The sequence below is a fragment of the Arabidopsis thaliana genome, chromosome 5 (genome assembly GCF_000001735.4).
Source record: "Arabidopsis thaliana chromosome 5, partial sequence".
NCBI lineage: Eukaryota > Viridiplantae > Streptophyta > Magnoliopsida > Brassicales > Brassicaceae > Arabidopsis > Arabidopsis thaliana.
In genome coordinates this window covers 6,859,176-6,873,476 of record NC_003076.8, presented here as the reverse complement: position 1 = coordinate 6,873,476, position 14,301 = coordinate 6,859,176, and the positions used below count along the sequence as shown (strand labels likewise).

General features: G+C 36.6%; 2 protein-coding genes across 4 annotated transcripts; one reads left to right on the top strand and one right to left on the bottom strand.

Annotated features, from left to right (window-relative positions):
* Nucleotides 1-364: 364 nt before the first annotated feature.
* BETAG4 (beta-1,3-glucanase 4) lies at nucleotides 365-1,966 on the bottom strand. The gene has a single exon (NM_122040.4). The coding sequence runs from the start codon at nucleotides 1,855-1,857 to the stop codon at nucleotides 820-822; it is 1,038 nt and encodes a 345-aa protein (NP_197533.1). The 5' UTR covers nucleotides 1,858-1,966; the 3' UTR covers nucleotides 365-819.
* Nucleotides 1,967-4,169: 2,203 nt separating this feature from the next.
* DCL4 (dicer-like 4) lies at nucleotides 4,170-14,265 on the top strand. Of its 3 annotated transcripts, none has more exons than NM_001203419.2 (25): nucleotides 4,170-4,785; nucleotides 5,013-5,190; nucleotides 5,277-5,387; nucleotides 5,584-5,682; nucleotides 5,773-5,845; nucleotides 6,051-6,115; nucleotides 6,477-6,620; nucleotides 6,701-6,835; nucleotides 7,321-7,450; nucleotides 7,683-7,779; nucleotides 8,360-8,552; nucleotides 8,721-8,881; nucleotides 8,960-9,166; nucleotides 9,282-9,553; nucleotides 9,639-9,916; nucleotides 9,986-10,422; nucleotides 10,618-10,718; nucleotides 10,869-11,074; nucleotides 11,167-11,376; nucleotides 11,622-12,086; nucleotides 12,173-12,445; nucleotides 12,717-13,043; nucleotides 13,180-13,441; nucleotides 13,525-13,639; nucleotides 13,756-14,249. In NM_001203419.2, the coding sequence occupies exons 1-25, from the start codon at nucleotides 4,409-4,411 to the stop codon at nucleotides 13,904-13,906; spliced, it is 5,067 nt and encodes a 1,688-aa protein (NP_001190348.1). In that variant the 5' UTR covers nucleotides 4,170-4,408; the 3' UTR covers nucleotides 13,907-14,249. The 3 variants fall into 3 exon arrangements, with proteins under 3 accessions (NP_001190348.1, NP_197532.3, NP_001330078.1); NM_122039.5 differs by having other exon boundaries at nucleotides 4,211-4,785; nucleotides 5,542-5,682; nucleotides 13,756-14,265; NM_001343652.1 differs by lacking the exons at nucleotides 4,170-4,785; nucleotides 5,013-5,190; nucleotides 5,277-5,387 and having other exon boundaries at nucleotides 5,511-5,682; nucleotides 13,756-14,248.
* The last annotated feature ends 36 nt before the right edge of the window (nucleotides 14,266-14,301 follow it).

Here is a 14,301-nt window from a genome sequence, read left to right as displayed (position 1 = left end):
AAAATCTCTTTAACGACATCTCATAAAAGAAAGATTTTCGTTTTAAACATAAAACCATGTAAATTACTCTTTAATTAAGTTTCGTTTCGTGTTGGTCTGGTGGTCGTCATATAAGTAACTCTATTTATAAAGTTACTGATGCTTTATTATAAATAAAGTTTATACAGTAACAACGAGGATACTAATAAGACCATCATTATTGATGGGTTCTTAGATAAAATCTTAACATTTTTGCTCTACAAATTAATAATTTAATATTAGGGGATTCTTAGTAACAAGAGAGAAAGTATAAAAAATCTCTTATTTAAGAGCCAATTTTACTTTTTAAGAACCCTTTTTAATTTTATTATTTATATTTTGTTTTATATAATATTTTAAGAGATTTTCTTAACTTTTTAAGAAACCATGGATTATGATGCTCTAAGCATTACCTCTAAACTATAATTTAGGAATAGTTTATACAGTAACAACGAGAATACTTAGCACTTAGCTTGTCAACTTACTTTAAGTGGAGAGGCACAAACCAGACCAGTACATTCGTTGTCAACTGGTGACTTCAAATTAAATTCGATGCCGTAGGCAAAGGTTCCTTACTTTATTGAAGAGGCAGTACATTCGTTTATAAAACCAGGAAATTGGTTTTAAATACTACATTCAGATTTTATTACAAAAAGTCAACTAAGTTCGCTACGAGAGCCATCATCTCATAGTCACCAGTTGCTTATAGCATGTGCATCATTGTTAATCTTACTTTAATTCACTAACAACTAGTAGAGCATTATTATTAGTGAATCGGGAAAGTCTAAGTAACTTTCACACTTAGAATAGCTTGTAGATAGGCTTCATATCACTTGGATTGTATAAACCAAAGTTTTGTTCAGTCCCGGCCGGCTTCTGATTTTCATTGAACGTTGCAAACAAAAACCCGTTCATGCTCTTGTTAGGCCTTTTAGGCGTCCCTTTTCCGCTTGCTATATGCTTCACAAAATTTCTGTTGTAGGTGGACGCAATAGCCGGCGTGGTAAAGTTCCCGTTCCCCGCGGATGGCCATCCGGTCTCGGACACCACCATTGGTAAATTTTTAACGCCTTCCTTCTCCATTGCCCACACGAACGCATCAAAGATTGCATCAAACATGTTTGAATAGCCCAATGATCCATCTTGGACCACGATGGACTTAGTGTTAAAGCTGGCATAGTCGAGACGGATGTTGGCTGGGTCGGACGCATAAGCGAAGTAAGGGTATATGTTGACAAGGATTGGTGTGCTTGTTTGAGACAATAGTTTCAACACGGGGACAAGTTGTTCCCGCGCCTGGGAGGTGAACATTCCCGCGGAAGGTGGATACGACTGCTCCAGGTTCGACATAGCCACCACGGTGCTTATCGAGATCGGAAGATTCCTCGACTTGACTAGGTTGGTTAGAGACTGCATGACGGGAAGCACTTGAGGACCGATTGGTCCGGGGATGACTTCGTTACCAACGGTAATAAATGTGATGTTGACGTCAGCTAAGTAAGACTCGATGTTGGCCGCGAACCAGCCCTTAACAGCTTCTTCGCTTGCAGCAAGAGCAGCCAAGTCTTGGTCCTTAACGCCAACAGTGACTTCAATATCGCGGTGACCACGTAAGGCATTGAGTACCTCAGTGTTCGGGTCGAAGATTCGGATTCTACTAATGCCTATGGACTTGTAAAGGTTGATAACATTGGAAGGAGACGGGAGGTTGTCACCGAGGAGTCCGTAGTTCAAGCCGATGCTATTTGCTGCGGTTACGAAGCCACTGTTGTTGGAGTTGACATACAGCACAATGCACGAGAGGAAGAACAAGAACAGCTTCTTAGGTGAATAGAGCATGATGAAGACAAAAGATATTACTCGTCTGAAGAAGAAAAAGGAACCAAATTTGTTTTTTTTTGTTGTTGTGTGTTTCCTTGCAAACTGTAGGATCTATTTATATACTGTAGATACATCTGATTTCTATTTTCAGTCTTATTGGTATCAATAAAATAGTAAAATACCTTTATTTTTGGTTCATGGTGTGATCTTAGCCGTCGATCTATTTACAAATTTGGTTATTTCCTTTTTAACTAGTTACATTTATTTATTTTCTTTCCTTTAACTGAATCTTACTATTCCATAAGAACGGAAAATTAATCTAATTGAATTCTGTACTTGTCTAGAAGAAACGTATCTAAAAATACAGGAATCTAAGTACATAAATTTTAAATATACATAATCAATAAATTCATGTATAATCGATGTTTTTGTGTAATTAACAAACAAAAAAACTTAAATACATGAATTTGAATACCAATAGACAGTAGTATAAGTTAAAGATTTTTTATTTTTATTTTGAGTAGAGAGTTAAATGAATTAAATTTTCCATATTTCACACGGAATCTTTAATACAAGTGCACGCGTTGACAATCACGAGAAAGAGATTTATCATGTGACATGTATACATATAACTAGCTAGACAAAACCACTAAGCAAATAATTATAATTTTCTTTTTGCATGTTTGAAGTGTTGATATATAACGGTGCTAGCCAACATTTCCAATGTTGTAATGTTTTATAAAGCTTGATGAGAATTAAGAAGATGTTTATAAAAGAATCACATTTCCAATGATATTCACTCGGTATAGGTATATAACGACGTACTCATTTGTACTAATATTAAAAAGTTCTCGATAATAATCTTTTTTATTTTTAAATGCAAGACTTGCACCAACTTTCTCTATAATGGATAAAAGGTCGATGAATGATATTTTAGGGTTGACTAATTTGTTATACGATGATACAATCGAGTTTTATCCGATTATTACTATGGTAGTAAATAACGCGGTCAAATGTGGTCGAACCGAACTGGTGACGATCATAACATCAAATGTGGTCGAACCGAGTGACGATCAAAATATCAACATATGTGGTCGAACGACTGAAAACCAAACTAGCCAAAAACACACATCAACTTTTTTCGGTTTGGCTTAGTTACCCTAGAAGATTACCCTCAAACAAACAAAACCCAAAAAAATTAAAATATTAATTTTAAAATAGAAGAAACATATTTTAAGAAAAAGTCATTTCTTTTAATTGTTACTTTAGTTTTGGACACTACAAGCTGACCGAGTAGTCCAACATTCGATATGAAAGAAAGTGGCTCACTGCCTATATAGCTCTCGCCACTGGGAGAATACAAGGTTCGATCCTAGATTTTGATGGAATGTCAACCAAGATTCATAATTTGTGCACTTGTTTTTTCCCCATAATTTCTTAGTTAAAGGTACATCAATATAAATTTTAAGTAGTCAAGTGTGTCCAATCAACAAAAGGTAAATCTATAAAAATTTGGAAATTTATCAAAATGAATCAATGTAATGTTGTATAATATGGAAAAATATGTAGTTTAGATGTTTTTACTTTATAATACTTATCATTGCTGCATCACCACTCATATTAAAAATGACTAAATAAATACTCAAGTATGTGTTAACCTCATAAAAATGAAATGAGGTTAAACTTCTGCAATTTCACATATGGTAAATTGTTTCTAGAGCTAAAAGACCTGCAACAAGGTGATTCAATCTTCTTCTTCGACATTTAACAAGTCGGAAGTTCATGCTACAAATATCAGTACAAAAAATCATACTCTATCCATTTCAAATTAAATTTAGTTCAAGTGTATACGTAAATTTAAAAAATGAACGCATTTTAGATTTTCAAAATCTGAGATCAAATACCTAATTTAACCTTATCAAAATCAAGAGTCATCTAGATTGTAAGGGTATAATAGAAATTATAATGTTTTTAATAATTTTTTGTAAAAATTTTAAATGACACTTAAAGTAAAACGGAGAGAAGATAACTTAACAGCCACGAAATCGCGACTTGAGATTTCAAAGAGATAAAGTATTCATCTATGTACTTTGGCACATCAATACTCTTAAAATTTACCAAAATATGTAATATAACATCCCTAACCATCAACAACAATCAACATAAATTTTAATATATATGTTTTTGTAATTTTCGTAAAAATGTTAAAACAACACTTATAGTAAAACAAAGAGAGGATAACTTAACAGCCAAAGAATTGAGATTTGAGATTTCGAAGAGATAAGATATTCATCTATATATCTTGACACATCAGCACTCTAAAAATTTACCAAAAGATGTATTTTAAAATCTCTAAACTCAATAACTCCACAAAAATTTTCAGAATCAATGATTGTAGAAACACATGATTTCTGGTTCAGAATTTCACACACTCCACCCAAAAAAATACCCTTAAAAAGTTATAATTGTATTGATTAGCTGATAAAATCAATTTATTGGAAAGAAATCCTAATAATAACGCTGTAATAGAAGAGAAGAGAAGAGAGAGGGAGACGTGAGATCGTGAATTATGCGTGACGAAGTTGACTTGAGCTTGACCATTCCCTCGAAGCTTTTGGGGAAGCGAGACAGAGAACAAAAAAATTGTGAAGAAGAAAAAAACAAAAACAAAAAAGCTAAAAAGCAGCAAAAGGACCCAATTCTTCTTCACACTAGTGCTGCCACTCACAAGTTTCTTCCTCCTCCTTTGACCATGCCGTACAGTGAAATCGGCGACGATCTTCGCTCACTCGACTTTGACCACGCCGATGTTTCTTCCGACCTTCACCTCACTTCTTCTTCCTCTGTTTCTTCGTTTTCCTCTTCTTCGTCTTCTTTGTTCTCCGCGGCTGGTACGGATGATCCTTCACCGAAAATGGAGAAAGACCCTAGAAAAATCGCCAGGAGGTTCGATTTTTTCTCGTCTTTGCCAACACTTTTCATAGCTCGCATTATCTTCGGTTTTGCTTTGCTTCCTTGCTTACGATTTTGTACGGATGGTATTTTATCGATTCTGTTGTTGTATCGGATTGTCTTTAGGGAAAGATCGCGACGAGTTTTTTTTGTTTGTGTGTGTTGCTTGTGGTGAAATTCGTTTTTGAGAAGGCTTAATGATTTTGTTTCGCTGTATGAAGGTATCAGGTGGAGCTGTGTAAGAAAGCAACGGAGGAGAACGTTATTGTATATTTGGGTACAGGTTGTGGGAAGACTCACATTGCAGTGATGCTTATATATGAGCTTGGTCATTTGGTTCTTAGTCCCAAGAAAAGTGTTTGTATTTTTCTTGCTCCCACCGTGGCTTTGGTCGAACAGGTGTGAGGCTGTTCATCTTGATTATATGTCGGTGTTTAATGCGGATTGATTAGTTCTAACTGTCTTGAGTTTGTTGTTGTTTACAGCAAGCCAAGGTCATAGCGGACTCTGTCAACTTCAAAGTTGCAATACATTGTGGAGGCAAGAGGATTGTGAAGAGCCACTCGGAGTGGGAGAGAGAGATTGCAGCGAATGAGGTGATTTCCTGTTTTCTCATTCTATTTTTAGCCTATGAGACTCATTTAAGTTGATTGTTATTTCCATTTTACAATTATGTAGGAACCATCACTTTATTATATGCGATCTTCTTTCAATTGTTTGTTTTGTTCTTGGGACTGAATTTTCCTGCAGGTTCTTGTTATGACTCCACAAATACTTCTGCATAACTTACAGCACTGTTTCATCAAGATGGAGTGTATCTCCCTTCTAATATTTGATGAGTGTCACCATGCTCAACAACAAAGCAACCATCCTTATGCAGAAATCATGAAGGTATCTTCCTTCACATTATTGGTATATCGTGCTTGAAATATTATTAACATATAATCAACTTTTAGTTGCTCCACTTTGTTGCAAATGCAGGTTTTCTATAAATCGGAAAGTTTACAACGGCCTCGAATATTTGGAATGACTGCATCTCCAGTTGTTGGCAAAGGTAGGCCCATTTTTCTAATGGTGACTATGGATTGCTGGTCCATTACTGTCCAAAGATTTTATTATGATTTAGCTTCTGCATTGAGTTCCTTTTGTTCGTTCTCTTTCGGTTGTGAGGTTTGTCGTGATCTTGATAATACATGTTTACTTTTGATCATCTCGTTCTATAGATGGTCCACCTCTTGACAGCTTTACCTACTTTTCAGGGTCTTTTCAATCAGAGAATTTATCGAAAAGCATTAATAGCCTTGAAAATTTGCTCAATGCCAAGGTATGCTGGTTCTGAAATTCCCTTGGTTGGCTGTTGGCAGATGAACTTAGAACACATTTTTGGTATTTAAGTAGCAAGATATCTTTCCTAGAATTGAATACTGCCGGCTTATTTATATTGAGCCCTATCACGCTGTGTTTTGGGTGATACCAAAGTAGAAATAATACTCTGAGAAAGCTTGAATCTTTTGTTTTTTTTGGTATTTTCGGCCCAAGCTTATGGTACCAAACTAATCATTTATTGGAAGTCTAAGGCAGAAATATCTTTCTCATGTTTAGATTCGTACTAATGTTCTTACATTCAGTTGGTCTTTCGAAACAATGTTCTAAAATTTCCCTTTTTGTCTCTCGTGATCTGAAAGGTTTATTCAGTGGAAAGCAATGTCCAGCTGGATGGTTTTGTTTCATCTCCTTTAGTCAAAGTATATTATTATCGGTCAGCTTTAAGTGATGCATCTCAATCGACCATCAGATATGAAAACATGCTGGAGGACATCAAACAGCGGGTTGTCTAAATGTGTCTCATAAATCTTTTGAATCACTGTTCCTCGATATATGAGCTTATATTTCTTCCTGATATGAACAGTGCTTGGCATCACTTAAGCTGCTGATTGATACTCATCAAACACAAACCCTCCTAAGTATGAAAAGGCTTCTCAAAAGATCTCATGATAATCTCATATATACTCTGCTGAATCTTGGCCTCTGGGGAGCAATACAGGTAGAAATTTCATACTGAACCAATTTATAGATTTGATATCAGGTTTTCAGTTTTTGCTTTCAGATGTATTGATTACCTTGTATTTCCTGGTTTCTTCAATGTTTTACCAAGCAGCTGATGCATGTTTTAGGGTACAGTTATTACCATAATTGCCAACTATATTAAACTTTTGCATTAGTAGTGTACTAGATCGAAGTCAAAGACTACAATGACTGGCAAGATTCACAATAGCTGTACAATAGGGAAAAAGTGGAAAACAAATAAGGGTTTCTGTTAGATGCTTGCTGAATTGTATAAAAATTCCTAGAGATTTTTTTTGGTAAATTTATGTGCATGTTTCTATAATTTGTTACAACCATCTAACCTCGATATGTAAACTTACCTCTTTGCCAAATTAAAATTATGTATGTTGTTTCTTGTTGGTGTCATATGTGTCTTAATGCATGTTGTAGCGTGCTAATGTTTATTGTCTTCGTTTTTTGGAGGCTGCTAAAATCCAATTGAATAGTGACCATAATGTACAAGACGAGCCTGTGGGAAAGAATCCTAAGTCAAAGATATGTGATACATATCTTTCTATGGCTGCTGAGGCCCTCTCTTCTGGTGTTGCTAAAGGTAAGATGACATAGTACCATAGTGAGTGTTTTTTTCTTCTGAACCTTAAATTTTCTTCCAATACGGCCATGGCAGAAACGGAAACGTTTTTCATTACATATATTTTTCTGGAGTTCCAACTTTTAAAATATTTAACAAATTCTGCACTGGATTTGTTTTTTTCATGTGAATGCCCTATTAAACTAGCCATTGATTGCCTAATTATTTTTTCTCATCTTTTCTGTGGTTGTAGATGAGAATGCATCTGACCTCCTCAGCTTAGCGGCGTTGAAGGAACCATTATTCTCTAGAAAGCTAGTTCAATTGATTAAGATCCTTTCGGTATTCAGGTTGGTACTTGATAGAGGTGACAGAGTCTTAGAATGCTTTTATACCGAATAGTCCATAAAGCATGTGTGAAGTAAATAAATGATTGAACTGTCCTTAGCTTTATTGAGTGGCTACGTAACCAAAACCCGATGCGTTTTCTCAAAGTTACCATTTGCGCGAAAAATGACAAACTTACTTTATGTATGAAAGTCTAGTCCTACTTACCTTTTTTTCCTCTCTACTTTTTTTATTTTTTTCATTCGTAAGATAGGACTGAGAACCTAGAAATGAAGCTTTATAGATACACAAGAAAATTTGCTATCGTCGATAGATCTCTGTTCAAAAGTCAGAATATGGCCTTTTCTGAGTAAACAACATTCAGCTCATGTCCTTTCCTAGTAAACAACTTCCAGCTCTTGATTCACCATTAAAAAGACATTGGATATTTCTATATGAACATGGTAGTTGTTATTGTCCACTGGGTCTTGTGAAATCTTAATTGCTTTTCACCACATTGTGCTTGATTCACTTGTCATGCATTATGGAAGAGAAACCAATGGTATTTCTTGCAGTAAACTTCCATTTTTCTTTTTCTTTCAGGCTAGAGCCACACATGAAATGTATAATATTTGTCAATCGGATTGTGACTGCAAGAACATTGTCATGCATACTAAATAACTTGGAACTGCTACGGTCTTGGAAGTCTGATTTCCTTGTTGGACTTAGTTCTGGACTGAAGAGCATGTCAAGAAGGAGTATGGAAACAATACTTAAACGGTTCCAATCTAAAGAGGTGATAATTTAGCCATCTTTATTCCTATAGTTAGTATTCGGAGATATCTGCACTTAATATTCCTACACCCATGATATTTAAACACCCATTTCGATAAACATGTATTGTCTAGGATTAATCGTCAAGCCACTTCCATTTAACTTCTAGAGGTTCCTTTTACTGTTCCAGCTCAATTTACTGGTTGCCACTAAAGTTGGTGAAGAAGGCCTTGATATTCAGACATGCTGTCTTGTGATCCGTTATGATTTACCAGAGACTGTTACCAGCTTCATACAGTCCAGAGGTCGTGCTCGAATGCCTCAGTCTGAATATGCGTTTCTAGTGGACAGGTTTGCACGAATGAGAAAATGATAAGCCCATAAGTATGAGTCCTTACGCGATTAACAATGTTTTCTTTTATGATTCAGCGGAAACGAGAAAGAGATGGATCTTATTGAAAATTTTAAAGTAAATGAAGATCGAATGAATCTAGAAATTACTTACAGAAGCTCAGAGGAAACTTGTCCTAGACTTGATGAGGAGTTATACAAAGTTCATGAGACAGGAGCTTGTATCAGTGGTGGAAGCAGCATCTCCCTTCTCTATAAATATTGTTCTAGGCTTCCACATGATGAGTAAGGCTTTAAATTTTCTGTTGTGTTCTTTTTAAAAAGAGTCACCTTCCATAGTAAATGGGAGCTTGTTCGTGGCATAACTGAATCTCCCTTTGCCACATTTTGATTCCCTCAGATTTTTTCAGCCCAAGCCAGAGTTTCAATTCAAGCCTGTTGACGAATTTGGTGGAACTATCTGTCGCATAACTTTACCTGCTAATGCTCCTATAAGTGAAATCGAAAGTTCACTACTACCTTCGACAGAAGCTGCTAAAAAGGATGCTTGTCTAAAGGCTGTGCATGAGTTGCACAACTTGGGTGTACTTAACGATTTTCTGTTGCCAGATTCCAAGGATGAAATTGAGGACGAATTGTCAGATGATGAATTTGATTTTGATAACATCAAAGGTGCATGCGTGGTTCAGTTATAAAATCTAAGCTTTTTTATGCTATTCGTTTGTTGTATAACGCCATCTATTTTACTTCCTGCTAGGTGAAGGCTGTTCACGAGGTGACCTGTATGAGATGCGTGTACCAGTCTTGTTTAAACAAAAGTGGGATCCATCTACAAGTTGTGTCAATCTTCATTCTTACTATATAATGTTTGTGCCTCATCCCGCTGATAGGATCTACAAAAAGTTTGGTTTCTTCATGAAGTCACCTCTTCCCGTTGAGGCTGAGACTATGGATATCGATCTTCACCTTGCTCATCAAAGATCTGTAAGTGTAAAGATTTTTCCATCAGGGGTCACAGAATTCGACAACGATGAGGTACTGAGATTTTAATTAGATAAATAATAAACTAGAATGAACTCCTCTTATTTGATAATGTTTATGCAGATAAGACTAGCTGAGCTTTTCCAGGAGATTGCCCTGAAGGTTCTTTTTGAACGGGGGGAGCTGATCCCGGACTTTGTTCCCTTGGAACTGCAAGACTCTTCTAGAACAAGCAAATCCACCTTCTACCTTCTTCTTCCACTCTGTCTGCATGATGGAGAAAGTGTTATATCTGTAGATTGGGTGACTATCAGAAACTGCTTGTCATCACCAATCTTTAAGACTCCATCTGTTTTAGTGGAAGATATATTTCCTCCTTCGGGCTCTCATTTAAAGCTAGCAAATGGCTGCTGGAATATTGATGATGTGAAGAACAGCTTGGTTTTTACAACCTACAGTAAACAATTTTACTTTGTTGCTGATATCTGCCATGGAAGAAATGGTTTCAGTCCTGTTAAGGAATCTAGCACCAAAAGCCATGTGGAGAGCATATATAAGTTGTAAGCTACTAAACTTCTATTATTCAGTAATTGTTTGATTGCGACTTTTCTCAGGGGCATGTATTCTGTCTTTTCTTTCTTGTTAATGTTCTTTTTCTTTTTCTACAATCCATTATAAAATTGGTTGAGACTCTAGATTTGAGGATTATATGATTTTCTGAGTTAAGAACCTTCTTATTTTTATGCACAAACTAGGTATGGCGTGGAACTCAAGCATCCTGCACAGCCACTCTTGCGTGTGAAACCACTTTGTCATGTTCGGAACTTGCTTCACAACCGAATGCAGACGAATTTGGGTAGATTTTCTTATCTGATTTTTGCATATCACAATTTTCTTGTGCATGTACATGTACACACAGCACACCTTTTGACCTTTGTATACTGTAATTGTTAATTCTCATGTTTTGGTTCAAATGTTAATAACATTCTCACATTGCCAAGAACAGAACCACAAGAACTTGACGAATACTTCATAGAGATTCCTCCCGAACTTTCTCACTTAAAGATAAAAGGATTATCTAAAGACATCGGAAGCTCGTTATCCTTGTTACCATCAATCATGCATCGTATGGAGAATTTACTCGTGGCTATTGAACTGAAACATGTGCTGTCTGCTTCGATCCCTGAGATAGCTGAAGTTTCTGGTCACAGGGTATGATCTCATTTCACTTGATAACCCATTTACTTGATTTTCCTAAAATTTGTTGATGTTTGATACTTTACTGACCGAGTGAATTGGTATAGGTACTCGAGGCGCTCACAACAGAGAAATGTCATGAGCGCCTTTCTCTTGAAAGGCTTGAGGTGCTTGGTGATGCATTCCTCAAGTTTGCTGTTAGCCGACACCTTTTTCTACACCATGATAGTCTTGATGAAGGAGAGTTGACTCGGAGACGCTCTAACGTTGTTAACAATTCCAACTTGTGCAGGCTTGCAATAAAAAAAAATCTGCAGGTTCTCATGTTTCCTATAAATGCTTTGATTGCTGGTACAATTTAAATCTGGTTTTAGCTGTGATTGCTGCACACAACGCAAATACTTATCATGTGCAGAAGCGCCGTCAGACCCTTTGCCTCCATACAATTAATACAGTCTCAATGACATGTTTTCAAAAACAAAGCTTTTTAGATAGAGGCAGACAAAAACGTATTAATTTTATTGTTTAGTTTTGTATAATATTAACTTGTGCGTCTTCCCAGGTCTACATCCGTGATCAAGCATTGGATCCTACTCAGTTCTTTGCATTTGGCCATCCATGCAGAGTAACCTGTGACGAGGTAGCCAGTAAAGAGGTTCATTCCTTGAATAGGGATCTTGGGATCTTGGAGTCAAATACTGGTGAAATCAGATGTAGCAAAGGCCATCATTGGTTGTACAAGAAAACAATTGCTGATGTGGTTGAGGCTCTTGTGGGAGCTTTCTTAGTTGACAGTGGCTTCAAAGGTGCTGTGAAATTTCTGAAGTGGATTGGTGTAAATGTTGATTTTGAATCCTTGCAAGTACAAGATGCTTGTATTGCAAGCAGGCGCTACTTGCCCCTCACTACTCGCAATAATTTGGAGACCCTTGAAAACCAGCTTGACTATAAGTTCCTCCACAAAGGTCTACTTGTACAAGCCTTTATCCATCCATCTTACAACAGGCATGGAGGAGGCTGCTACCAGGTATTTTTGTGTTTCCTTCTTATTTTTCATTTCTCTCGATAATATCCATCTATGGTAACCAAATTTCTCTAATTGGGGGTCCTCAGAGATTGGAGTTTCTTGGGGATGCTGTTCTGGACTACTTGATGACATCCTATTTTTTCACAGTCTTCCCGAAACTGAAACCTGGTCAACTGACCGATCTAAGATCTCTCTCAGTAAATAATGAGGCGCTAGCAAATGTTGCTGTCAGTTTTTCGCTAAAGAGATTTCTATTTTGCGAGTCCATTTATCTTCATGAAGTTATAGAGGATTATACCAATTTCCTGGCATCTTCCCCATTGGCAAGTGGACAATCTGAAGGTCCAAGATGCCCAAAGGTGCGTTCCGATCTCCCTTTCACATGTCATAGTAAAACAATGATAAGATTCACTCGTATTGATATCATCTTACTTACATTTTGAGAATCTCGAACTATCTCTGTTACCTTTCTACCTTAATATCTTTTTATCTATACGAGATGTTGAGAATGGAAGAGACTATCCCCATCTCATTAGTTTTAGTTTGCAGTCAATTAATATCTTAATTACATAAGAACATACATAGGTAAATTAGTGGAAGAGCTAATATAGTTATTATATTCTTATGCAGGTTCTTGGTGACTTGGTAGAATCCTGTTTGGGGGCTCTTTTCCTCGATTGTGGGTTCAACTTGAATCATGTCTGGACTATGATGCTATCATTTCTAGATCCGGTCAAAAACTTGTCTAACCTTCAGATTAGTCCTATAAAAGAACTGATTGAACTTTGCCAGTCTTACAAGTGGGATCGGGAAATATCAGCGACGAAAAAGGATGGTGCTTTTACTGTTGAACTAAAAGTGACCAAGAATGGTTGTTGCCTTACAGTTTCTGCAACTGGTCGGAACAAAAGAGAGGGCACAAAAAAGGCTGCACAGCTGATGATTACAAACCTGAAGGTACTTTCTCAAAATCAAAAGAAACTGTAGTGTAACAAATTTCTTCAATTGATGTGATGTATATATATCTTAAGCTATCTAGTGTTCATATATGTAACTCGTTGTTCAAGAACTTCTTTGTGTAATTCATCCGCAGGCTCATGAGAACATAACAACCTCCCATCCGTTGGAGGATGTTCTGAAGAATGGCATCCGAAATGAAGCTAAATTAATTGGCTACAATGAAGATCCTATAGATGTTGTGGATCTTGTTGGGCTGGACGTTGAAAACCTAAATATCCTAGAAACTTTTGGCGGGAATAGTGAAAGAAGCAGCTCATACGTCATCAGACGAGGTCTCCCCCAAGCACCATCTAAAACAGAAGACAGGCTTCCTCAAAAGGCCATCATAAAAGCAGGTATGTGGATGAATTCTTGTGTATTTTATCAGGAGATTGTAAATTTAGTGCAATCTTGAATTATCGATTCTATTACTCCACAGGTGGACCAAGCAGCAAAACCGCAAAATCCCTCTTGCACGAAACATGTGTTGCTAACTGTTGGAAGCCACCACACTTCGAATGTTGTGAAGAGGAAGGACCAGGCCACCTGAAATCGTAAGTAACTTGATCAAACACACTGCTAAATCTCTGAACTTGAGCGCGCTAGAAACTTAATAAACAAAATATCGGTAATTGGAATTTAATGTCATCAATTGTGTGCATGAATACAGATTCGTCTACAAGGTAATCCTGGAAGTTGAAGATGCGCCCAATATGACATTGGAATGTTATGGTGAGGCTAGAGCAACGAAGAAAGGTGCAGCAGAGCACGCTGCCCAAGCTGCTATATGGTGCCTCAAGCATTCTGGATTCCTTTGCTGATGATCTCGAGCGGCTATATATCGGTTAGAAATAGATGTTATCATAGGCATATATAACTTTTACCAGAGCTACATATTAGCATATATGATCGACACCTACAATTTCTCGAAAGAGAAAAAAGGATGTCTGAAAACTAACCTTAAACCATAGATTTTGGAGCGGAGAGCTTTCGGCAAAAGTTCTCTTCGATTGCTCTTCTGAATTTCTGAATATAAGTATATGTTTACTTGTACTTGATGAACCCATAGCATGATAGGCTCCAAAAATATAGTTTACTCATCTCTCATGCATCAAATATGTTCCTGTGTGATCTTAATTAAACAATATATGAACTAAGCGTTAACTGGTCTTACATTTTCAAAAGGTGTGAAAATTTTGACTTGAGAATAGTTTCA

Bases quoted from the DNA above. Each gene is read 5' to 3' on its own strand.
- BETAG4 (NM_122040.4), bottom strand. From the start codon at position 1,857: ATGCTCTATTCACCTAAGAAGCTGTTCTTGTTCTTCCTCTCGTGCATT.
- DCL4 (NM_122039.5), top strand. From the start codon at position 4,409: ATGCGTGACGAAGTTGACTTGAGCTTGACCATTCCCTCGAAGCTTTTG. The intron at 6,621-6,700 runs GTTGTCTAAATG...TGATATGAACAG, and splicing joins TGGAGGACATCAAACAGCGG to TGCTTGGCATCACTTAAGCT. The intron at 8,553-8,720 runs GTGATAATTTAG...TTACTGTTCCAG, and splicing joins AACGGTTCCAATCTAAAGAG to CTCAATTTACTGGTTGCCAC.